Here is a 27,186-nt window from a genome sequence, read left to right as displayed (position 1 = left end):
TAAAAGTGTATATTTAAATGTAGAAAATAGTGGAGAATAAGAATTAGTTGCAAGAATAATATATTAGTCAATTATTTGCAATGTAGTAGGAGTGTTAATATTCAAGTGATCTAAGTATGTGCGTAATTATCAAAAATTTATCAGCAAGTATATTTTAGATCGTCAAAGATAGTCACACTTTAAAATAGTTTTCATAATGTATCGTTAAAATGGAGGTCCATTGGGCTCCTACCAGTCCTACGTCATATTAATTATAATCATTAAAGCTAAAAAATATAAAAATAGGCCATCCACTTTAGTAGTTAGAAATAATTAAAAAAGTAATACATAAAATACAAGTATAAAAAATAAATTGTTCTAATCTCGATTAGGCTCAAATATACAGACTTTAACAAACCTTGTTTTATAGGCATGGGTACATTAATTAGGCTACCTATCTACTCATTCATGAATTTACAAGGTGCCATATATATTCGAATTTCGAACATGATTTAATATAAATATTATATATTCAACCATCTCGATCTGCGCTACTCCAGTAACCATGTAAATTCATAAAATTTTACAACATATACACATATATTTTTCATCCTTTCACTAACGAGCTTTATCTCTAAACCCTAAGTATTAAAAAAAAAAAAACTTTAACGTACAAAAATAACTTCGTAACGGCTTAAAAATTATTAACCAATAAATGTACAGAAGTTAAGAAGTTAAGTGAGTCTCTCTAGATGGGGTCTCACGTTTTTTAAACAAAAAATATTTTTATCAAACAAACTAGGTTTAAATTATAATATGTTTTTTTTTTTTTTAATTTTAGTAGACATCCAACCCCTTACGTAAAAGAAAAACTAAAAAATGATGGGATCACTGAACTTTGTTTTGGCACTCCTCTTCCCAATCGGTGGGTATAAGCGAGTCAATGTGCTGCTTAAACTTGATGTACTCACATGGCTCCTCACAGAACGGTAACTTCAATTCCATGGGTACTTCCACTTTGGTGTTGTTTCTGTAAAACACCTGAAAACGAGGAAATAATACAATGATTAAAAAATAAACTTAAAAAATCGGCCAAGTGCGAGTTGGACTCGCGCACGACGGGTTCGGGACGAGGAAATAAAAATGTTTTTTTTTTATGTTCCCTTAATTATTTATTTTATTAAAATTTTATTATCAATTATTAAAATATGAATACAACCGAGTATTTTGTAAACATTTCAAGTGTCTACCTATTGCTACTTATTGATATCGAGCAAAAAAAAATATATGTTTGGTATATGGGAGCCCCTCTTAAATATTTTTATTTAGTATTTGTTGTTATAGCGGCAACAGATATACACATTCTGTGAAAATTTCAGAAATGTAGCTGTAGCGGTTTTTGAGATACAGCCTGGAGACAGTTTCCTGGCAAGTGGGAATTAAAAATGTGTTACCTAGTCTGCACAAAACTTTTGTGTCATAATTAAACTAATTAATTAAAGTCATTTTTTATGATTTTCTGTTTCAATATGTACCAGACAGACCAACGTGTATGAGCTGCTCCCCCCCCCCCCCCCCCCCCCTAGCTGAAATTCTGGGTACGCCCTTGCTTATATCCCAGTTAAAACTCCAAGCTTTTACAGAAATGTTTGTGACAACTGGCTAATTTCTATGGAGAATTTACTTTCAGATTTCAGGATGCCAGAATTTTAATAATATTTTAACATTTATATACCAACACTTACTTTAACATAAAAACTATCCTTGACAACCTCTTCCTCATGTAATTCAATAGTGATACTCGATCCAAATTCTGGTTCTAGTAACTCTTGGAAACCGAGGGCACGGAACAGCGACACAACTGTTACATCATGACCGGAATACACATACAGGGATCTGTCTACATTAGTGTGCTGCACATTATCTTCTAAATGATGTCTTATGTCTCCCAACAGAGGGCCTGAAAATTTACATAACACACATATATTATTTTTTCCAGAAACTATATTTAATAAAAACTATGGAATGGCTATGGTCAAGGCAAAGGAACAAAAAAAATTGGCCAAGTGCGAGTCAGACTCGCGCACGAAGGGTCCCATTATAGAGGGATCCTTCGTGCGCGAGGGACCATTATAGAGCAAAATTAGGCCAAAAATTGTTCCCTTCCCTACCCTCCCCTATTACCCTATTCCCTCTTAAAAGGCCGGCAACGCACTTGCAGCTCTTCTGATGATGCGAGTGTCCATGGGCGACGGAAGTTGCTTTCCATCAGGTGACCCGTTTGCTCGTTTGCCCCCCTTATTTAATAAAAATATATATATATATATTATTAAAATAAATAAAATAAAATAAATAAACGTTTATTCAGTAATCTGGACATTACGCAAAGTACATTATACAGGGTGCAATTAAACCTTCCTGCCAAATTTTGATATATAGATCCTTGTTAAAAATAAAAATACACGTATTTTTTCTTTTATAATCACTCAGTACTAAAATGTTGAGAGATAGCTTCCGAAAGTTATCCTATAAAACACTACAATTAATGGACACGACGCGTCGCCCGCGCGTGATGTGACCCCGCGCGCGCGCCTCCCCCCGCGTTACCCCCGCTAATTCCCCCGCGCCGCGAGTGACCGTTCTGCAACGATTTTAAATGGGATAAAATATGTCAATAAAAAAAATATGACACCCAATTTTTTTTGGTTAAATGGACTCTCCTAATGATACCTAAGCCCTGGAAAAAAATTGGCAGGAAGGTTTAATTGCACCCTGTATATAATAATTAAAGACTTTGTGAAAATTTCATGTCCCTACCTGTTGCCATTATTGATATCGAGCAAAAAAGCCAAATCACAATTGTTGTATGGGAGCCCCCCCTTAAATATAAATTTTATTTTGTTTTTAGTATTTGTTGAGCGGCAACAGAAATACACAATCTTTGAAAATTTCAGAAGTCTAGCAATAGTTGTCCTTGAGATACAGCCTGGAGATAGACAGACAGACGTTTTTACCCTTTGGGTACGGAACTCTAAAAATGAGCATCCTGATCTTAACTCGCATTTAGATTACTTATAAATCACACGTCAAGACCTAGACCACCATAATATTATAAATTGTCTAAAAGCTAAATTGCCTATTCATATTCTTAGGGCCGTATAAATAGTTGGCTTTCAAAATTCATCTCAAGACGCTAGTTGGTTGATATCCTCTCAAACACTGATCAGCAACTTAGGATGTTATCTAATTAATAGTTTAGCATCAGGAGCGTTTCGGTTGATACTAATATCATGACATCGACTCAATCACCCCAAATCAGCAACTAAATATTATAAACTAAATATTATAAGCCTATTCTACACATACGAATTACGTTTCGTTTATACGATTAAAAATCGATTTTATTAATAAAATAAAATTTTACTATATTATCTCACATATTTATAACACAAATTACCAAAAGTAATTAACCTTGATATTTTTGTATTATCCTAACTCATTTTCGTTTAAATTAAATGAAAAAACACATAACTCTATAACATATTTTATAAAACACGTTCAGTCAAACGGAACGCGTTGAAGTCAACAGCTGACTGCTGTCACTGTCAAGTGTCAAGTATATGTTTATTGAGGCGGCCATTTTTAAAAGAAGAAGAAAGAAGAAGAAGTAGTAAAAATAGTAAAGGACTTTGCTCTTTGGTTGAGTGCTGTCAACAAGCGTCCTTTTTATTTTTAGTTTTAAAGGCGTTTTTTTCGGCTTTTTGTTTATTTTTTCATCATTAGTTGATTAATCTTAGCTTTATCTTGTGTTTTGTGTTATAGTTTGTGTTGTCCTTATCGTAAGTACTTAGTATTTGTAAGGTGTTTTGTTTATAGGTTAAGCCGGTTTCATTTGTAAATATGGATCTAGATACTGATCCTCCGGATCCCGGAGGTGGTCATGTAAATAGTAGAAAGCGGAATAATGAGGATATTAATGAGCCTTCAGCAAAAAAGACAACAACTAATACACATTCAGTGCCTTCTATTCAGTTGCACTATGTTAACCCAGATTTTGCAAATAAAAAAGTATACAATGCCGATGACGCTGCTCCTTATATTGTCCATGTAACAAGGCCGGAGACCGAACGGGGTCCTGTCCTTAATCCCATCCAGTTTGGTCAGTTCGTTTTTAAAAATAATGTTCAAAATATTAAATTGGATGGTATTAAAAAGATAGGTCGTAATCGCGTTTCAATCGAATTTAAATCTCCAGACCACGCTAACTCTTTTATAGACTTGCCTAGCTTATCAAGTGCAGGATACATTGCAACTATACCGTCATACAGCGTATCTCGTATGGGCATTGTCCGCAATGTCCCTGTAGACTGGTCTATGGAGGAGTTGGTTGAAAACATGCAAGTTCCATCAGGTAATGGCAAAGTAGTTAGAGCACGTAGGTTGAGTCGCAAATCTATGACTGACCAAAACTCCCCTGTTTGGCTACCTACGCAATATGTGGTTCTTACAATCACAGGACAAAAATTACCTCCTCATGTTTACTGCTATTACAACTCGTTACCAGTTGAAGTATATAAGTTACCCACAATACAGTGCAATAAATGTTGTCGCTTTGGTCACGTTAAGGCACAGTGTAGGTCAGAACCCCGGTGCTTTAAGTGTTCACATAAGCACGAAGGAGCAACATGCACTGCAACTTCTTTAACTTGCATGCACTGTAGTGGTCCACATGCAGCAAATGATGTTTCTTGCCCTGAATATATCAGGCAAAAAGAAATAAAGTTTGTAATGAGTCGGGAAAGTATCTCATACATGGAGGCGTCAGCTCGATTCCCCCGTGTGAGACGATCCTTTGCCGATTCTGCTAGGACTTCTTCTTCTGCAAATGTCAACACTTTTAGACAGACTTATAGACAGACTGACAGACAGAATGACAGACAGACAAATTCTCCTACCACCACTTCCTATAGGAAGACTGTGTATATTCCCCGTCGTCCCATTATTCCTGTGGCCCCTGGGTATGACCATGAGGCACACAGAAATATAATTGAAGAACCAGAATGCCAGTCTCTTAATGGATGTGCATATCCCTCACCTAATGAAAAGTCCCCTGTTTCCCAGAACGACAAACTGCTTGACAATCTTTCTTACTTTTTTATTGACCTCATTTCTAGATTTGGCGACTCCCTACCGAACAAAACTCTTTCCAACCTGACCCATATCTCAAAACTGTTGCCCAATAATGGCTCACACTGTAATACAGTGGAACAGCCGGAGCATCAGGAATAAAAAACCAGATATTTGTAGTTTAATTAATTTACATAAGCCATCAATTCTTGCCGTCCAGGAAACATGGCTGGCACCGGGGTCTCGTTTTCGAATCCCAGGTTATGTCTGTTTCCGGGACGACAGGTCTGATGGCAGGGCTGGAGCAGCCATTTTGGTCTCCGGCCATTGTACATATTCTGTATATAACCTCCCTGTACATAGTAGTAGTTTTAATATTGTAGCTGTATGTGTTTTAGGTATTATTTATATATCTGTGTATGTCCCTCACCCCAACCCCACAATTTTTTCCGAACTTTCCTCTATTTTCTCCTCAGTTCCTTCCCCCTTGGTTGTGCTGGGTGATTTTAACACCCACAATACATCTTGGGGCTCCCATTCCAATGATCTAAATTCCCCCATCCTGATTGATATATTTGATAGTAATAACCTAATAGTCCTTAATGATGGATCCCCCACGCGTCGGGTCTCTCCTTTGCAGAACCCGAGGAGTGTGGTGGATTTATCATTATGCTCCCCTCCCCTTGCCCCTTCATGTACCTGGACAGTCATTCCCAACTCTTATGGTAGTGATCATTTCCCAATCCTAATTACAATCATTCACAGACATACTAGACAGACATTACCACTGCCTCCCCCTCGGCTTAAATATAAAACAGCTAATGCGAATTGGTCCCAATTCGCTGATGTGACAGATTCTGAAATTAGCCTTCTGTTACCTTCCGAAAACAACGACACACTCTCTGTTTATCAAAATTTAAAAAATGTCCTTCTATTGGCTGCGGATAGGAGCATTCCACTTAAATCCACAGGAGATCAGAGAATTCTGTCTCCTCCCTGGTGGGACTCCGAGTGTACTGAGGCTTGTAAGCGTCGCAAGGACGCAGAAAGACTGTTTTCTAGGGCTATGACCTTAGAAAACTATTTAAATTATAAAAAAGTAGCAGCTGAGGTTAGACTCTTATTATCCAATAAGAAAAAAAATGGATGGCGTCAGTTCTGCCTCAGTCTTTCACCATCATCTCGTCCTTCGCTAGTCTGGAAGAACATCAGAAGATTCCGCGGTTCTTTGGTGAGTGATTACCATCCGTCCAATGACCCATCGGAGTGGATATATGCTTTCTCTCAAAGGGTGGCACCTCCGTCAGTTCCAACTTTTGACGAGTGTCACAATTATTTTTCTCCTGGTCCTCCTACAGGTTATTTAGATGGTCCCTTTTCCCCGGAGGAATTTCAATTGGTCTTAAATTCATTAAAGGATACCGCTCCTGGCAGTGATGGATTACCGTATTCATTTATAGTAAACAGTGGCCCCGTTACCCAAGGAGTGTGCCTCAAGGTTTTAAATGATATTTTCCAATCTGAGATGCCCCCGGAGGAATGGCGAACACAGATTATTTTGCCGCTACTCAAACCTGGAAAACTTTGTGGAGATCCGTCTAATTATAGACCTATCGCTCTCTCTATCACCTTGGGCAAAATTTTAGATCATATGATCAAAAATAGATTGGAGTGGTTTATGGAGAACAATGGTATACTATCCAAAACACAGTTCGGTTTTCGGAAAGGCTTTAGCACTATGGACGGTCTCGGATCTTTCGTGACTGACGTACGCATTGCCTTTTCGAAAGGCGAACATGTGGTAGGTGTGTTCCTTGACATTTCATCGGCATATGACAACGTTCTTCTTCCGGTTCTCAGGCAGAAACTGCATTATCTGAGAGTCCCAGTGAAGATGATCAATTACATAATTAATTCCCTTTCCTGTCGTTTTGTTATCGTATCCACCCAAAATTTAACCCTCCCTCCTCTTATTGTTTATAAAGGCCTTCCTCAAGGTAATCCTCTTAGTCCTCTCCTTTATGACATTTATAGCTTTGATTTAGATCTTTCCGTAAGTAGCTTTTGTGAGGTCTCTCAGTATGCCGATGATTTGACAGTGTACATTGCCTCTAAGGATATTTCAGTATGTTCTGAACGCCTTAACACTGCAATTAGATACCTCATGGAGTGGATGGACCGACATGGCCTCAATATTTCAGTTCCGAAGAGTTCTGTGGTAGTTTTTTCTCGATCTAAAATTACGCCTGTAGTTAACATTCAACATAATGAACAAGTTTTCCCGGTTAGAGATAGTGTAAAGTTTCTTGGAGTCTACCTTGATTCCAGATTAACTGGCGCTTACCATATTAGGCATATTGTCAAAAAGTGTGAGAAGAATATTAATGTTTTAAGATCGGTTAGTGGTGTATGGTGGGGCTCTCACCCATATACCCAAAAATTGCTTTACAATGCTCTTATCCGTAGCCATATGGATTATGGATCCTTTTTATTGGAACCTTGTCATAAGATTCCATTAAAGGATCTGGACAAAATTCAGGCAAAATCTCTTAGGATCATACTTGGGGCAATGAAATCTTCTCCAATCAATGCCCTACAAGTTGAATGTGTCGATCCGCCTTTAAACATCCGACGGCAGTATCTTGCGGATAGGTTTTTATCTAAGGCATTCCAGAATTCTTCACACCCGCTGTTAGACAAACTACACAAATTATCCCAGTTGACGTCAACATCTGCGTATTGGCGGCATAAAGATCTCCCTTGTCTCCTGATCAGTTACCTTAAGATAACCCAACTTCCTTGTCCTATTGTCCAGTGCAGACTCAACCCTCTATTTTCCACCCCTTACGAAGCACTGACATTCTCTCCTAACATCATCCTTAACTTCCCTATTGATAAAGGTTCCTCTCTAGCAAATACTCAATTTAATCAGCATATAAATGAGCACTATAGGGATTGGGTGCTTATCTTTACGGATGCATCTAGACTTTCGGTGGATGGTTGTGTGGGTGCAGCTGTCTGGATTCCGAGAGTAAATGTGATTCTAAATTGCCTCCTCACTCCTCTGTATTTACAGGAGAGGCCCTTGCTATATTTGAGGCTATCTCGTTTATTGAGTCTCACGATCTTAGTAAATCGCTTATACTTTCGGACTCCAGGAGCGTTTTGGAGGGTATATCTGCTAACCAGTTCCGCTCAAAGTTTAGATTTCCTTTAATCCTTAAGATAAGACAGCTTCTCCTTAGGTGTCGTGTCCGTAGTATCCATGTTGTGTTAGCATGGATACCTGGCCATAGTGGAATTACTGGTAATGAGAGTGTGGATGCATATGCTAAAGCCGCTATAACATCAGGTGGACTCAGTCAATACCAACTCTATTGTCAGGACTTAATTCCACTTGCAAAATCTCAACTTTCTAGCAAATGGAATACACTATGGGACGGCTCAAGTACCATCAAAGGCAAGCACTACCATGATATTCAAAGTAGTGTACCAGTAAGACCATGGTTCTTTAGATATTCACAGTGTAGCAAACTAATATGCTCGACAATCTGCCGTGTTAGACTTGGTCATTGTTGCTCACCAGTGTTCCTTGCTAAAATTAGGGTCAAGGATCATTCTCTCTGCGAATGTGGTCTAGATGAGGGTACCTTAGATCACATCTTCTTTTCTTGTCCTAGAAACCAATCGTCCTTATATGACTGTCTTCCCAATTCCATTCCTCGCCCTATAAATTTTAAATCGGTTTTATCTTATGTAAATACCCCTTTTATTGAGATTTTGTGTATATATATTCGTGATAACAATATAAGATTGTGATGTCTCTACTAACATTTGTGTTTGTGTTTGTTTTAGGTTAATCAACTCCTGTAAATATGTAATTTTGTTTTGTAACCGTACACGTCTTGTTACTTCACCAGACCTTCGCTACATAGAGCAAAGTCCTTTAAGCCACTCTGACATTGGCAACTCACCGAGGCGGCCATTTTTAAAAGAAGAAGAAGAAGAAAAATAGTAAAAACTTTACTGATCTTTTGATACTCTGGAATGTAGAAAGACAATAAGATCTTGTAGATATACCTAATGCTTCTTTATGGCTATCACAATAGTAACACTGTTTAAAAAAAATAAACAACTGTGTTTAATCTCTCGAGGTTATTTTCAAAGAAGAAGAATATTGTTAAAACTTTGCAAAAATCTTTAAGTTTTTTCGTTAGAACTTACAAGTATTAAGCATGTATAAAGTTATTTATAACTTTACCGAAAGCTGTGTAGTGTGTATAATGTTTTGTGTTTCTTTATTTACATACTTTATAAATAGTCCAAAGGGATATTATTTGTTAACCCTATTCTTTGTTTCAGGCCAACATACTTGATTGTCCAACAGTGACAACTAATAACACACATTCTTGCTTTCTTGAAGATAAATTCAGATACAATTAAAGAACTGTACCTGCCTTACCAAGGCCGTCGATGTAGAAGAATATTATCATAGAAAAATGTAAGAAACTACTGAAAGAACATCAGTCATCAATAAGCTATGAAATTGTTCTGTACAAAAAAGCTTAATAGCCTTATTACATTTTAATTTCCTAAATATGTACAACTTTCTACTGGTAACATGAAAATATTTGACACCGTCTTTTATTTACCTTATTGTATCTAAAACAATTTTTTAAATATTATTACTTAGTAGTAATTTTGTTAGCAAAATTATAGATTATATTTATCAACGGCTCACACAGAGCTGTGTGAGTTTATCTAACCCTAAGATCTTGGCAAGATGATGTTATATCTCTATGAAGTTATAACTACTTATATCCGGCTCTGAAGTTTGATTGATCCATTTGTATCTTTCAGTAAGTTGAGTGAAATATTCTTTGGACCTTCTACATCCAACTTAACAATTGAAGTTTAAAGTGTACCTTTTTTCTTTACTTTAGAACTTGATAACACAGACACAGTATATAATTTAAATATTCAAAATTTCAATAACAATTTTCATTTTCTTTTAGAAGATACTTTAAATATTTTGTTTTATTTCTGTGGCTAAGAGTTTATAATGTAACTGATGAAACATATTATGCTAAAAGTTAAAATAAAGATGATTATGAAGTAAAAGATTATTTTGTATTTTATAATCCCTACCTTATACTTAACCTGTGGTGTTTGAAAAGATTAAAGAACCTATTTTACCAAATAAAATCTATCCCAATTGTGTCATTTGGACTATAATAGTTAGAAAGGGACTTTTAATTAAACTTCCTAGTATTATAAGTATTATTCTGTTACTTTAGCACAGTCCACAGAGCAAATCTATCTTACTAATTCATTTTCTGATGACGAAGCCATTAGGCAATATAATATAACCTTACTAGTTGGCATTAAACCTGTAATTTCCTAACTTAAATATTTTATTGTATGTATTGTATTTATTTATTTTATTGTATAATTTTATTAATGTATTTTAAGGCGCATGTTTAATTTTGTGCTTTTGATAGTTTTTAATTTAAGTAACTATACTTTTGCACATCACCATTTTCCTGGATTTATCACTGAATGTTAAAAGGTTGCCTGGAAGAAATTGCTTCTATGTAATATGGCCGCCTTTGTTACTATATGTCTTATTTATCAATAATTGTTGTTAATATTTAAGTTTTATTGTATTTTTTTGCACAATAAAGTACTTATATTTGTTTATTATTTAATTTTAGTAGACTACATAAGCCTTTATTAGTACTTAAGGCAAAATTAGATCTGCAGAGTATGGTTTATTAATTAAGATTCATTATTAAGTATTTATATTAGCTTGATAAGGCGGTTTATATACTTACTTTAAATAGATTAATTAATAGAATAATGTAATGTGATGACTACCCTTGCCCCGATTTAAGGTCAAAATGTATTAAACACTGTAAATTCGTTTTAAATATATATTACGCACTTAACAGCTTGGTATATTAATTTTGTGTTTAAAAATAAGCATTCCATATCCCAGAAAATACTCTTGAAATTATTATTTTTTTCTTCTAATTGTGGGAAAAATACCTACGGTGGTATCCCTAAGATGGTATTTTTCTCCTAATTGTGGGAAAAATCCGTAAATTGGTATCCCTGAGCGCGCTTAAGTCAAGGTCTGCCCACACTCTGCCCAGAATTAGCCACTCAAGCAACAGTTTGATAGCACATTTGAGTGCAAGATTTCGTTTATTAATACATTGCGCGCTCAAGCGTCAGTTTGACAGTACAGTTGAGTGCGGGATTTGGTTTATTAATACGTTGCCCACTCGCTTGATCAAAGGCACTTAAAAGCTGTACTCAAGTGAGGTTTATTAATAAGGATAGTAGCTTGAAACACGTTCTAAGCGAGCTCTTAGTGGTAAGAGCCAACTATTTATACGGGCCTTAAACATACTTAGAATAATTTTTGAAATCTTATACTATAAGTACTATTAGAATACCAAAACTTTACGTCTTTTACCTGTATGCAGCCGTTGCATCTGGGGGTTGTAAGACAGCAGAGCTAAACTTGTCATAAATGGCAGACGCATATCACTCGGGAAAACATTCTTAGTCCACTCTGGCAACTTCAACCCAGCAGTTTGCTGGGACAGCAATGCACTGTACAAATAGTCCACTTTTAATACACTTCTCATACTCTCATTTGTATGTTTACTCAAGTAGTCAAATATTTCTGTAAACTTTGGATCTTTGTCTGTTTCTGCTAATATATCATTGTACATTTTTTTCCAAGCTTTACATGGTTTCGTAGCAGCTACAATCTGAAAATATATTTAGTGTTTGTGTTTTTATATCTACTAAATAATAATAGTACGAGAACCCTAGAACAATTTTTTTTATTACTATCAAGCAAATTTTTTTATTAGCTTCATTTTCCGTTATAGGGTTCTGTAATCAACAAAACTTGGTTGACTAAACCCTAAAACGGAACCCTAACAAGCTGTTTTTTTGTATATTGATAGGTTAATAGTTATATAATTTAAGAGTACCTACCATTGTCCTACAAATAGATTTTTTTTTAATGAAAGAAGGGGGCAAAGGAGCAAAACGAGTCACCTGATGGAAAGCAACTTCCGTCGTCCATGGACACTCGTAGCATCAGAAGAGCTGCAAGTGCGTTGCCGGCCTTTTAAGAGGGAATAGAGTAATAGGGGAGGGTAGGGAAGGGAATAGGGTAGGGGATTTGGGCCTCCAGTAAACTCACTCACTCGGCGAAACACAGCGCAAGCGCTGTTTTACGCCGGTTTTCCGTGAGAACGTGGTATTTCTCCGGTTGAGCCGGCCCATTCGTGCCGAAGCATGGCTCTCCCACGTATAATCACGTACAATCCATATTTTAGGACCATCAAGTCAAAGTATGAAATTTTTCGCAGAAAAAAATTTTTGTCTTATCAAAAATGAGCTACTCACAAAAAATTAGCTTGATGTAATAAAAAAAATATTTGTTCTAGGGCTCCCGTACTGTAAGCATGTTAACATTTTTATTTAAGATGTGACATAAATAAATTATCTATACTAATATTATAATTGGGAAGAGTTTGTTTGTTTGTTTGAACGCGCTAATCTCAGAAACTACTGGTCCGATTTGAAAAATTCTTTCAGTGTTAGATAGCCCATTTATCGAGAAAGGCTATATTTATCACGCTAATACTAATAGGAGTGAAGAAATAGAGGAAAATGTGGATAAAACGGGGGGAAATTATTTGAAAGGGCTTATTTGAACGCACTAATCTCAGGAACAACTGGTCCGATTTGAAAAATTCTTTCAGTATTAGATAGCCTATTTATTGAGGAAGGCTATAGGCTATATTTAATAGCGCTAAGACTAATGAGAGCGAAGAAATAGAAGAAAGTGTGGAAAAAACGGGAGAAATTATTTGAAAGGGCTTATTTGAACGTACTGGAGCAATTTTTATGATTATGTATATGGTTATGGCACACATGAAGAATAGACCACGTGATAGGACATAGGTTTATTTTTTGCGGAAAAATGTACGGTTACCGTGACATTCCTAAATTACGCGGGCGAACATCTAGTCTATACTAATATTATAAAGCGGAAGAGTTTGTTAGTTTGTTTGACTTTGTTTGTTTGTTTGAACGCGCTAATCTCAGGAACTACTGGTCCGATTTGAAAAATTCTTTCAGTGTTAGATAGTCCATTTATCGAGGAAGGCTATAGGCTATATTTTATCACGCTAAGACTAATAGAATAGTAGAAATAAGAGCGAAGAAATAGAGGAAAATGTAGAAAAAACGAGGGAAATTATTATCAAACGGCTTATCTCACGAACTACTAGAGTATTTTTTCTGTTATTTGGATCAGATAAGAAATAGACCACGTGAAATATCATAGGCTTTTTGTGGACTAATTTTTCTGTGAAATATCTAATTTACGCGGGCAAAACCGCGCGGAACGTCTAGTTTAATAAATAAAAATAAAGAGCTAGTAACCATTTGTTATTGTTGAAATTAGAAATATAACTATAATGCTAATTTCTAAACGGAATATAAAAAAAAATACTTACATTATCAAGTTCTCTAGGTAAGGATCGGACAGGAATAGGCTGCCAATTTATTTCTTGATTCCAAACTTGTCTCTCCGAAGGTGGATACAGACCAGCTAAGAATGTGTATGCGCTCATCAAACATCTATCCTTGTCACTGCTTCGAAAATATGCATCTTTGGAAAAATAGTCCTCTGATATAAAGTTAGTATAATAATCTCTGAACTTCTTTCCCAATTCATATAATTGTATTTTGCCAATCTGAAATAAATGTTGTGGTTTCTTAACATAACATTATAATAATATTATGTACATAAAGGTATTGGTTTAAAAAATATATATATTATAGTAACCAAATTAAGGTTTGCAAAACAACTGTTATCAAACTTATAGTAGGTATAAAAGAGACCAAATGAAATCTAAATTATTCAAAAAAAACTTACATTTGTCAAGCCCCCTGGTCCTTCTGGCCACTGATATTTTTTAAATGGATCGCTGTTGTATGTACTCTCAGGTGCTTTAGCTCCATGCCTAAAAAGCTGGAAGGCAAATTGTTAATTAGGTAGATTAAATATCTATGCTATTCAATAAAATAGGAAACTTTTTCAAAGAGCAAGAAAGGCGACAGTAAAAAAGTTCTTAAAATCAAATAGCATTGGTGAAAAATAGAAATTTAAGTATGAACTGGGATATTTTGGACATAATAACTCTGACCTTCATAATAATATTATTGTTCGCGCCTTAGCTACGAACACCTACACAATCGTCGAGCGCGACTGTCGGCGCTCTTCCGTCCCACTCACACGCACGGGAATATTCGCGGCGCGGTACGAGGTCCGCCACGAACCACTTCTATACCTACAACCGCGGTGGACGCTCATAGTTCTATTATATCAAGATATCAAAATACAGCTATCAGAATACAGCTATCATAAAAAGTTCCGTTTTTAATTCATCTCTTATGTCGTATTTAACAAAATCAACAGTTTTAAAGATTGTAACCATTCTCATATTCATTAAGGTGACGCAACGTTAAAGTAAAAAAACCGTGTTGGATATGATTTAGATTGCTTGTTTTCGAAATGAATGAAGAAAACAAGCAATAGAACAGCAAAAAATGGAAAGGGCATAAGCAACAAAATAGGTTTTGTCGCGTAATTTAAAAACCATAAATACATTTCATATAAGCTATGGGCAAATTAAAGTGTATGCTTGAACTAATCTATGTACAAATTTTGGAAGCTTAAATCACTCTCCTCTGTTGGCAAAATAGAAATCCCTATTTTTACAGAGGTCTTTTTGATTGATTATTCTGTGTTATAAAAGTTGACCAATCATGTTATACTATGGGTAATTCAAAGACAAAGACATGATGAATACTGACAATGAACTTTAATTTCTTAGCTTTAATCATTGTTGAGAAAAATCGATATCGCTACAGCCAAATTATCAAGGCGTCGCCTTAAGATTTTGTAACTTACGATGATGACGAGCCGTAACGTTTTCGATTCGTAAGGGAGGGTTTCACTGAGGACGCAATATCCAAGCAGACAACTGAGCACAGCGAGGCCTAATACCACAACTGCAGTTGTTGTCGACTTTTTTGGTATCGGATGACACGTTCTCTGCCGCTGCTTTGGCAAAGACGATCTACGCCATGTATCGTCGTTGTCGTACTCCATGGTGTTTATTTTGTAAACAATACTTTCACTTTTATGATCGTAAAACTGACTTTGATCGTGATATGCTCCGATATCAATGAGTGCAACGTTTTTGAAAAGACATCACATTAGACCCATAAAGCACTGTTATATATATAATATACATACAAATTATATATAGAAAATAAAAGTCTGTTTTACTATTCCACAATCACAACACAAAACTAAAGGAAGCATATAAATTACATATTACATATTTTTATAATTTTTGTTGGAAATATTGATTGTTGTTTTTTGATTAGTAGAATTTGACCACAGATTACTAGAATTTGACAGATGGTCAACCGTCAAAGTCAATGCAGCTGGTCAGCCACAGCTGTCAATGTCGCCAGACGCCTTTTCTCTCCAATGAATAAGGAAACAGATGGAAGCGACTTAACTACAAAAAAGTGTGGCCGGCGCCATATTGCCAAGAACTAAACATGGCGGTCTATACTGATGGGACACTCGGTTGATATTTGTCGAGGATATCGATAAGTAAGATGTTATAAGTGAGCTATTAAGGTTAAAATCTTTTAAATAAAATATGATCAGATTCTTCACCTTATATTTTTTAAATTCGATAAAAAAGTACATCACTAAACGTCAAATCTACTAATTTCTATGTTGATTAAATATCGAAAATCAAGCCATGTTATGTTCTATTCTATCACAAATCTTATTTATTGTCTAATTATTAACTAAATTAGCACATACGAAGTCAAGCCATCGGTAAAATAACAAAAATTTTAGTAAAAATATAAACGTACCGATCCAAGGACACACTTTTTTAAATTTTTTCACTTTTTTGACGGACTATAAATTAATTTAAAAAAAAGCAAATTGGTCGAAAAATTTGACCGATATATCGATATTTTTTTCGCGATATGCCGAGACCGATATTGATATTTTTCAAGTATCGATATATCGATATTTTCTTTGAATTTCGACATCCCTATAATACGACACTTTGACAGTTTATGTACCTCGGAGAACCGGAACATAAAATGGCGGACCGGCCACAGTATTTTGATTTGGTAGACTCTGGCTAGCGAAAGATGAGACTGGAATCTGGATAAAGGCGGCAAATTCAATAAATAATTTAGGTATGGCAACCTTGTCTATAGTCGGAATTATAGTTTTGGTACTTGACTATTTATGACAATGATATTATATTTTAGTTTAGATAACTCATTTCAAGAATAAATTTATTGTTGTTGTTTACTTAAATTTTATTTTGCAATACACTTCATTGTGTTTCGTTTTTGACGAAAACTCTTGCATGTTTTTGTTTTTGCATCATGAAATATATTACAAAATATAATTTAACCAAACAATTATCTTCATTTTCTTAAACTAAATTGTCACTACTGTTTCTAAGCTTAATTATAATTTAATTTAAATGATAAATAATTTCTTACATTATATTATTACACGCAAACTTACATAATAGATTATATTAATTATACTCAAATATGTTTATTTAATACATACTTGTACATGCCTGAAACTAATAACCCTCCCTTGGAAGTTGATTAAAAACTATAGTTATAAACCAGCGGCTTGTAAGCGGGTAGTAACCGATAGCAGCCGCTAGAAACGAATAAACAGCAGCTTGTTACCGGGTAAACAGCCGCTTGTTACCTGACTTGAGCATCGAAGAAAAAAACTATTTTCAATACTTTTTTATTGTTCCAATATAATTTTGTTATCATATTGTAACACTTAACTCTGTTCTTTTACTTTTGTTTTTATTAAAAATCACTGAAAATACTGTTAATTCTGAAAATACCTACTAATTTACTTAATTCAGAAATTAATGTTGTAACTTTACTTAAGGTGGCGTACAAAATTATAATAATAAAGGTAGTTTAATTAATTAGTTTAGTTTTGATTACTAATTATTAATTAAAGTGCACGGAACGTGCGGGGGTGAGTACGCGGGGCTTGTTGCGACTTGCGTATGCGTAGCCGCCCGCGCCGCGCCGCTTAGTCCTAGTAATCTAGGTGGCTTATTCTGTGTAAGTACTTCGTCGTGATTACGCGGCGTTTGAGATTTTAGGGCTTATTTCTCACTTTGTAAATCAGTGATGCCGCGATCTTTTGGCTCTGTTTGGGAGCATTTTTTAGTGCTAAACGAAAATGGTAGAGGCAAACATGTTTCGTGCAATTTTTGTAATACGGAGTATAAATTCGGTCAGGTTAATAGACTTGCAGAACATTTATTAAAATGTAAAAAATTGACCCAATGATGTAAAAAAGCTTTATAACTCAAAAAATAAATGTAAAGGAGTTAATGTCACGAGTATTCCGAATTGATCAGCACCGGCTTCTGTGAGTCCATCAAACCCTATACCTACACCAACAGTCACGACGGCGACTCCAATCACACCACGCGTACTTCGTACTATAGAATAGCCTTCGTTACCAAATTCGTCTACAAATACTCACGAAATGGTGGACACTGCTTTAGCGAGAGCAATTTACGCTAGTGGCGTTCCTTTTTAGAGACCATTATGCCGCGTCCACTTATAAAAGTCAATGGTTCTCTCACGATTGGTTTTTTTTGTAAACTGTGGCAATAAACGCTTCGGCTGACTCAATAATTTGCGATGAATCTAGTAACTACTATTGTACGGTACTAACTAGTTTATCAGAAGTCAGAGCTATCGTCTATCGATACTATACGGGGTGTAACAAAAATAAGTGATAATACTTTAGGGTGTGTACGTGTTCCTTGTAGAGAGTTCACTGTGAAAGTAGCAGCGCTGCAAGACGATTTTTTTTCACTTTTGTATGGGCAAGGGTCCGAGCGTCACGAGTTTCCCCATACAAAAGTGAAAAAAAATTTGGTCTTTCAGCGCTGCTACTTTCACAGTGAACTGTCTACAAGGAACACGTACACACCCTAAAGTATTATCACTTATTTTTGTTACACCCTGTATAGCCTAGTAAACGAATGCCCAAAATGGGGGTGACCTGCTTGGAAAAGTCGAAAGCAGAAAAATTAACTTTGGTACTTTGTTTAGAGTAGTTAGGAGATAAACATACTAAAAGTCCTGACCCCTCCGAGGTGAGCCCGAAGGAGGGTGGGGCAAAGAAGGTCCCGTTTTTTTTGTTTTTTGCTTATTCATCAAAAACGGTGCTTCGTACGTAATTCTCTTCTACTACATAATAAAAGCTAATTAAATTTTCTACAACTTCGTGCTTTACACTTTGTATCTATCTCCAATCATTGCCTCGCTATGAGCTTCTAAAATTGGCCGATTTTCAAAAGTGTGTTTTTTAGGGTTTCGTACCCAAAGGGTAATTATTATTTTTAACAAAAAATTAAAACCGACTTCCAAGGTAAAAACAATAATAACATCCTTATAATATGAACTAAAAAGTATTAAATAATTTTTCCTATCTAATAGTGCCTTTTTCCGTATTCGGCTAAAACTCAACTATTTCTGTACTCAATCTTCATCATTTTGAAGTCGGTACCAGATATAGCTGAATCTTCAGTCTGCCAGAATATTTGAAACTTTTGTAACTGGCACCGACTTCAAAATTATGAAGATTGAGTACAGAAATAGTTGAGTTTTAGCCGAATCGAACCTTTGCCTGATTTTTTCGTTTAATATCACTTTGGAGAAATTGTTTGTAATTAGCAAAACTAGCGCATGGTGCAATAATAAAGGGTGTTTTTTTATTTTTAGGAAAAATAAAACACCCTGTATTATTGCACCATACGCCAGTATTGCTTATTATAAAAAAATCTTCCAAGGTAACGATGTACGGTTAAACCCAGGAAAAGTTAGATTTTTAAGGTTTTATTGTTTTCCCATACATTTCTTAAAAATATGAAACAATATACTAAAATACAACACTTTCCTCAAGTTTGCCATATACGATTACTTTCCAGAAGTCATTCCTTACCAGCAACACTATAAATTGATGCAATTAAATAGGGTGTTTTTATGTGATTTTTTCTTACCTTCTACCCTCATTAACTTTTTTCACCCATGGTTTAGAGATTTTTCGTCATACAATGAAATGTTCAACTTTTCAAGCCCTTTCATTTGGCGTATGTCTCAAAGTGCTACATTAGTTTGGACGATATGCCCCTCCTTTAAAAATTAATTATTAATTATTTATTTTATTTAAATTTTATTTTTAATTATTAAAGTATAAATATAACTAAGTATTTTGTTAACATTTCAGACTACTTTATGCCATGATAGATATCGAGCAAAAAATTGCAAAAAAAAATCAAGTTTGTTGTATGAGATAAAAAATAATTTTAAAATATTTAATTTCTTTTGTTTTTAGTATTTATTGTTATAGCGGCAACAGAAATACATAATCTCTGAAAATTTCAACTCTCTAGCTATTATCGTTCTTGAGTTATAGCCGGAGACAGACAGACGGACAGACAGAAGGACAGACAGACGGACAGACAGACAGACAAAGAGACGGACAGACAGATGGACAGACAGACGGACAGACATTAAAGTCTCAGTATAGGGTCCCGTTTTTACCCTTTGGGTACGAAACCCTAAAAAACACACTCGACCAATTTTAGAAGCTCATAGCGAGGCAATGATTGGAGATAGATACAAAGTGTAAAGAACAAAGTTGTAAAGAATTTAATTAGCTTTTATTATGTAGTACAAGAGAATATACGTACGAAACACCGTTTATGATGAGTAAGCAAAAAACCAAAAAAACGGGACCTTCTTTGCCCCCCCTCTATCGGGCTCACGACTTTTTGTATGTTTATCTCCTAACTAGTCTAAACAAGGTACCAAAGTCAAAATTTCTGCTTTCGACTTCCAAGCAGAATCATTCGTTTACTAGGCTTATTAGCCTATTACATACACTATTGTGTAATAATATGGTTTCCTTGCGTAGGCGTAGAACTCACAACAGAAGATCCATTCCATCATCCATGTTTCAATTCTAAAAATATTGGGCTACGTAATAAGCAGAGTAAGTATAAGCTCTACGTATTTAAAGCTACGTTTGAATTTCAATTATTTTAGATAAACTCATATGAGGCATATGCCTGGCCATCTGTCGGCTCATTTTTCTGTAGCTTCTTTAATATTGTATATAATGAGTCTATCACAGAGAGTGTCACAAAGTTTAGAAGTACCTATTTAGAACTCGAACACCACAAGCATGGGCGTACCGAGCAGGGGGGGGGGCAGCTACAGACGTCCCTACTAAGTATATTATCTAGTACTTTCGTCTATAAAAATAATAAAACGAATTTTTGTCATTTGTTTGCAATACAATATTTTTACAACTAAAAATTATTAATTTTTTATTCTTTATAAACACCTAGCTTCTAAAAAATCTGATTTGCCCCCCCTGGCCCAGAATCTGCGTAATTTGCCCCCTCCTGACCCAGAACCTGGGTAATTTGCCCCCCCCTGGCCCAGAACCTGGGTACGCCCATGACCACAAGCCACCAAAACAGTTTGCGATCATTAAGTGTTGCTACATATTATTAATCTGTGAATTCCTCAGTGAATTCTGTGATGTACCTATCTAAATAAACTCTAAACACACCATGCCGAAGTTACGCGGCCGAAGTTCGGCATGATTACGTCAGCAATGCGCTACGCATACAAGATAAGTACGCGACGTAATTTCGGCATGGTATGTCATCGGTAATTTCAATTTTAAAATACATTGCAGGCGTAATCTGTGTTTAGAGTGAGTTAAGACTTTTTAGACACATTTAGTAGGTTTGGGAAAATAGCATGTTGGGTCACCTATATACCTTAAGCTGCCGTAAGTAGGCAACATCACACAGTAAAATAATAATTACAACATCATATTGGTTTTTATGTATTTCTTTTTTGTAAATAAAATGTAATATATTAGGGTGAAATTACCAGTGATTGGACAGTTCAAAGCAACCATAATAAATAATGTGTTTTCGTGCTTTGTGATTTGTCCAATCACTGGTACTGTCCAATCACTAGTCATTTACCTTATGTTTGTGTAGTAAAACGGTATATAATTATATATACTTATGGCCTGTTTCACTGCTTCCTGATAAGGTGCCCGATAGGGTTATTTGACAGATTTTCCATACTCCATCTGTCAAATTAAGTGGTGGATAGCCTTATCAGGAAGCGGTGAAACAGGCCCTTACCATTCTAAACATTTCAGTAGAAGTGTTAATTATTATTAATGCATAAAATAAAATACAGTCTGTATGTAATAAAATAGGTTAAACATTATTTAAAGATTACTGAACTTATATTAAATTGGACGGTCACAAATCACAATTATTAGTTTATTAGTCTATAATTAATTATTTGTAAAAAACAAAAGGCACATCTTGGAATGAACTGTGGAATGAGCACAATAAACATAGCTTCCAAAACTGCCAAGTAAACTTATCCCATAAAAAATGATAATCAAAAAGTCCTGTTTGTTGGTAAACTTAATGTCTAAACAACATTCCAATAGAAGTGATACAGTGTATGTACCAAACTAGATTAAACATTATTTAAGATTACTGAACCTATATAATATTAAATTGGACGGTCACAAAACATAATTATTATTATTAGCTTATAATTAATTATTTATAAAAAACAAAAGCTACATCTTGGAATGAACTGTGAAATGAACACAATAAACATGGCTTCCAAAACTGTCAAGTAAACTTATCCTATAAAAAAATATAATCAAAAAGTTTGTTCCCAAAAACCTAAATACAACTTACTAGAAACTTATAAAATATGGGCACTAGTTTTAACTAGCATATACAGCAGCATAATAATATTATTGACTAATTAATTCTGTTTGCACAGACTTCTAGAGACAGAGTAAAATAGGATGTTGATAAAAACGGTGGGAAATATAATATTTTAATATCTTACCTTAACATACTTAATTTGGAGGTATTATGCAGTCACATTTTTAATCTATCTCTTTCTAACAAAACAAAATGTGTTTGTGTCACAATAGAGATACAGTACAGTAATATTCAAGCAAGATACATTTTGACAAGCATGCCTAAGCAAGCATACAAACTACCATACTATAATAATATACAACACAATATTGTAATTATAGCATGTATAGATTTTAGTGGTCATAATTGTGCTTCAGTTATTGATTTTAAGATAAGATAACTTACGAAAATAATATGAAACATGTATGCTTTCACAGAACCCTTATCTTATCTGACTTTTATCATGTTCAAAGAATTTATGATTTATTAAATTGTGCCAAGGTATTACTTGTGCTAACAAAAATATGACACTTCTGAATTAAAGCTCGTAATGAGTCTATTGAATCTATTATTATATATTTATAGACTTACAAGGCTGTTTTGGCGCGTGGCTAAATTCAATAGTATACTATTGAATATCAATCAAGAGAAATAGCTATTCTATATTATTGGCAAAATCGCAAATGATAATGGAATGTTATCCAGGGAGGATAGTAAAATTACGGTGAAAATGCGCCAAAACATCAGTGTAATACTTTATTTGCCACAGCAAGTCAAAACATCACGTTCCCTGTACGCCCTGACGGCTGTATAAACAGAAACCGTAATCCACAGAATAACAGCAATCCATGAAGAAATAAGTGCTAGGTGTAGAGCAACACCAGTGTTAATAAAATCTCCCCGACGACTGTTCGGTGCATCCTTTTGTATGTAGTCCATAAAGTCAAATATTGCTTGACAACTTAAACGGAAATGTATTGCAGTTGCTTGATCACCAGAGGCACGGGTCTCCTGTAATAAGTAACATACAAATTAGGTTCATTTAGGGAATTATGGTTTGAATATATTTGAATATTTCATCAAAAAACATTTTATAAAATATCTAAGATACTTTGAAATAAAACTGCTACAGCTTAGAAGTAAAATAACAAAGTTGTGTAACAATACCAGTAACACAAATGGAAATGTCTACTTATTAGGTTACTTTTTTGCACTATGGCTTCAGTACATAATACATATTATAGCTTTTATATATTATTTTTTTTGCTAATTGTACTGCAGCAGTTGTTAGTTTTCTGAACATATTACAAAGATACAAAGCTTACCCTGACTAAGTATCCTCTATATTGTTGGCATGTTTTCAAAAAGCCATCGGTCATTACGGCCGCATGCACCAGGTTGAAAATGGCAATCACCAGACTGACACACGAGTTTGGAATCCAGCAATATATTATAGCATCACTATCCTGTGCTACTCTTGATCTGGATTGGACTATTATAGTTTCTCCTTCACTATAACAACAGATATATTGCGTATTTAATAAAGATGTTAAAATTACACAAATAATAAAGGGTGTGGCACAATGATTTAGGTGTGGCTGTTTAGCTTGACATAGCTTTACCTAATTTAATAAGTACGCTAAGCATTGCCTAAAGATTAATTTCTCTAATAGTACATAATATCAGACTGCTTCTTTAACATATTTATTGACATTGTAAACGAAAAAATAGAAATCCATACTCACATTTCCTCAACAGTAGTAGACTTCTCCCCTTCATACAGCCCCACATTGTTGATACAGACTCTATACATGTGGAAGAGCGTCATTATGAGGGCATATATCAATATCGGAACAGGAGCAAATATAGCGTACAGGCAGTAGGAATTGTGGCCCCCATTGAAATACTGACTCGTGCTTACGCCATAAAATATGCAGCCACAGTTGGTATTTTCCAGCCAGCTGCCTGGACATACGTCCAAAGTGGATCGCCAGTGGTTATAAGGTATTGCCACACATATCACTGACACACTTAGGAATACAACCAGCAAACCGTAGCACCAACTAAGACGCCTCTCTGTTTCGTATTGATTCATCTTCACTTCTTCTTTCACTTGTACTAGTCAGCGAGTTTGAACGTTATGCATTGACCTCTACAGACTTAATCCCAAAAGATGTTAATATGTTGCAACTAACCATTAATATTCGAGACACCAACAACTAACAAGGAATACTCTAGGGATTGATTGTAGAATTATTTATATAACTACTAATTGCTGAATGAAACAAATTTCGAGAAGTTTCTTCTATATTTAATACACCGTGAATAGTTCGTTTTAATGTTGTAAAGGCCATATAATGATTTTAAAAACTTTTCAAACTCCGAAAATACGATTTCTCTTGTTGCTGTTGGCACTTCTTCTTCTTTTTTTTTTTTCATATAATGGCACTTCGGCTATAACCATGGCCAGTGTCGAGTATAATATTATGGCGGGAAAACAATATTCTTTAAACAATTTTTTCTATATTATCATCAGGTCAGTCAGGTCTAAAGTCTAATCAAAGTCTAAGTATAAAGTCAATACAGTCAAGAAGTCAAGTCGGTCGATTCAGTAAAGTGGTAGGACGCTTTACTGAAACTTTTGATGGAGTTTTGGAGGGAACACAAAAGAGCACGTTTCTGGTTATTACATCACTTTCCTACACTTGTGCACGATGACGAATATTTAATGGTTAATATCCTACCAATATTACACATTAAAAACCCAGATAACACAATTTTAGGAAAATAATATAAAAACACAACATCACTCTTTCACATTCTTCCAAAAACTCTATCTTCTTCTTCTTTAATGGCAGTTTCGTGGATTGCCAATGTCAGAGTGTATTGTCTATTGACATAGACTTTGCTCTATTGTAGGTCTGGTGAAGCAACTGCAAGGGTATGGTTAATTATATTAATACATATTTACAAGTTGATTCACCTAAAACAAAAACAAGTGTTAGTAAAGACATCACAATTTAATATTGTTAACATGTATTTATGTCATAATGATTTATGTACACAAAACTTGTTGACAAGATACTATACCTATCACCAATAAATCACCATTCACCAAGATATTGACAAATGACAATTGACAAATGACAAGTGACAACAGCTGACGTCTGAGCGATCCAATGAAACAATTCACAAAACAAATAAATCTTCCGTATTTTTGTAAAAAATTGTTAATAATTCAATACCTACATTTTGAAACAATATTTGCGACATATTAAATTAATTTTAATATCAATTTATTTACTTGACGTCAGTAAATAAGTCCAACGGAAACAGTTACGATGAAAATTAATAGCCGAACTAAGATTGTGGGAGAAAATGTTTTATTGGTTCCATATGAAGCTGTTCATGTGCCTAAGTATGGAAAGTTTTTCTTTCAATTACTTAATTACACGCTTTTTCTAAATAAGCGAACATTTTAGGTACCATGGATGGATGAAGTCAAAAGAGCTACAAGAACTTACTGCATCTGAGGAGCTAACTTTAGAACAAGAATATCAAATGCAGGCTTCTTGGAGAGAAGATGAAGATAGTATGTGCTCTTATTTCTTAATATGCTTTTACAGATGTATCAATCTGAAATCTACAGATTTAAAAAAATAAACTTTCATTTTAAACATAGCATGAGGCGTATTTGAACCTGTTTCTTTTATGTTTTTAGAATGTACATTCATAATTCTGGAAAAATCTGTTTATGATGAGACCAAAGATGAAGTAGGTAAGTATTTGAAATATTTAATAATAATGCAAAATACATTATTTAAATATATTTTACAATACTGCTTCTTTTGTTACAGAATCAATGATAGGAGACACAAACATATTTTTGGTGGACAATCTTGTTGGAGAAATAGAAATTATGATTGCGGAAACTGCAGCAAGACGGAAAAGATGTGGTTGGGAATCAGTTATAATGATGTTACTTTATGGTATTCAATTTATTAATATAAAGGAATATGTAGCAAAGATATCCATGAACAATAGCAAAAGCATTGATTTTTTTACAAAATTAGGTTTTGAAGAAGAATCTAGAAGTGAGATTTTTAAAGAAATCACTTTTAAAAAACTAGTCAATGAACAGTGGACCAGTTGGTTGAGGGAACAAGTAAAAAAAATTGAAATAAAAAACTATTAGAATTTTAGGTATTTATTTTTTAATTAAGAAACTAAAGGGTATGTCTACTTATTATAAAATGTCTATATGGAATGTGGTTTCAGTGATATTAAACTTAGGTGAATTTAATATAATAATAACTAAGTACCTATATTAAATTCTCGTAATTATTTTACTTTGAAAAAGGTAGGGCAAATCAAAAACTTTAAAAAAAAATCTATAAGTTTCTAGGTTTTCGGTACGAACAAAACTACAGCCTCAGGGAAGACGTAGGTACAAAAGTTAGGTCTCTTCATTTACACACTGCATTTATTTTAGAATACCAATAAGGTGGCGATAATGTAAGACTTTGTATGGAGTTTCCACAAAATGTGCTCTCTAAAGGCATGGTAGGATATATAATATTAAAGAACATATCTCTAGAGTCTAGATTATTATAATTTTGCAACATTTTCAGTTTTTTGACGTATAAAATATAAAATGAATCCATTAATTCTTAACGATTTAAAAAAAAAACAAATAAGATATTGGCATATCTTATTTGTTTTTTTTTGACAGCAGAGGGCAGCACTATACTATTGAGTATAGTGCTGCCCTCTGCTGAATACAAATTACATACGGAGTTTTGCCGGGAATACGAAAGAATGAAGTTGTGTTTTTGTAGGGCGAAGCCAAATGAGCGTAATTTGTGAGTTGTGAGTCGCAGAATTTCGGTTCAGCTGAATTCTGCTGCATTCAGTTGAGTTTCATTCAAAAATCAAAAGTACTGTTTGATTCACACGAGCGTAATTTTGTGAGTCATGATTTGTATGAAAAGATATAAATTACGCAGCAGAAATTCTGCGACTCACAAATTACGCTCGTTTGGCTTCACCCTTATTTTCCTAAAATTCTATTTTTATTATTTCGGTTTTTAATGTGTTATGTTGGTAGAAT

General features: G+C 34.6%; 3 protein-coding genes across 4 annotated transcripts; 1 reads left to right on the top strand and 2 right to left on the bottom strand.

The window, feature by feature from the left end:
* Positions 1 to 848: 848 nt before the first annotated feature.
* On the bottom strand, positions 849 to 15,574 carry LOC121729779 (lysosomal acid phosphatase-like). The gene is made up of 6 exons (XM_042118400.1): positions 15,116 to 15,574; positions 14,078 to 14,173; positions 13,656 to 13,895; positions 11,588 to 11,888; positions 1,725 to 1,939; positions 849 to 1,020 (listed from the first exon to the last, which is right to left on the bottom strand). The coding sequence occupies exons 1-6, from the start codon at positions 15,314 to 15,316 to the stop codon at positions 868 to 870; spliced, it is 1,206 nt and encodes a 401-aa protein (XP_041974334.1). The 5' UTR covers positions 15,317 to 15,574; the 3' UTR covers positions 849 to 867.
* A 1,490-nt stretch (positions 15,575 to 17,064) lies between these two features.
* Positions 17,065 to 24,486, bottom strand: LOC121729781. Of its 2 annotated transcripts, XM_042118405.1 has the most exons (5): positions 23,822 to 24,486; positions 23,402 to 23,588; positions 22,832 to 23,087; positions 17,776 to 17,780; positions 17,065 to 17,076 (listed from the first exon to the last, which is right to left on the bottom strand). In XM_042118405.1, exons 1-3 carry the CDS (start codon positions 24,169 to 24,171, stop codon positions 22,833 to 22,835), a joined length of 792 nt encoding a protein of 263 aa, XP_041974339.1. In that variant the 5' UTR covers positions 24,172 to 24,486; the 3' UTR covers positions 17,065 to 17,076; positions 17,776 to 17,780; position 22,832. The 2 variants fall into 2 exon arrangements, with proteins under 2 accessions (XP_041974339.1, XP_041974338.1); XM_042118404.1 differs by lacking the exons at positions 17,065 to 17,076; positions 17,776 to 17,780 and having other exon boundaries at positions 21,891 to 23,087.
* An 846-nt stretch (positions 24,487 to 25,332) lies between these two features.
* On the top strand, positions 25,333 to 26,278 carry LOC121729784 (N-acetyltransferase 9). The gene is made up of 4 exons (XM_042118408.1): positions 25,333 to 25,494; positions 25,559 to 25,668; positions 25,798 to 25,854; positions 25,934 to 26,278. Exons 1-4 carry the CDS (start codon positions 25,418 to 25,420, stop codon positions 26,269 to 26,271), a joined length of 582 nt encoding a protein of 193 aa, XP_041974342.1. The 5' UTR covers positions 25,333 to 25,417; the 3' UTR covers positions 26,272 to 26,278.
* Positions 26,279 to 27,186: the final 908 nt, after the last annotated feature.

The sequence above is a fragment of the Aricia agestis genome, chromosome 8 (genome assembly GCF_905147365.1).
Source record: "Aricia agestis chromosome 8, ilAriAges1.1, whole genome shotgun sequence".
Classification (NCBI taxonomy): Eukaryota; Metazoa; Arthropoda; class Insecta; order Lepidoptera; family Lycaenidae; genus Aricia; species Aricia agestis.
Note: the sequence above shows the minus strand (reverse complement) of the source record. Positions and strands in the feature narration are given on the sequence as shown.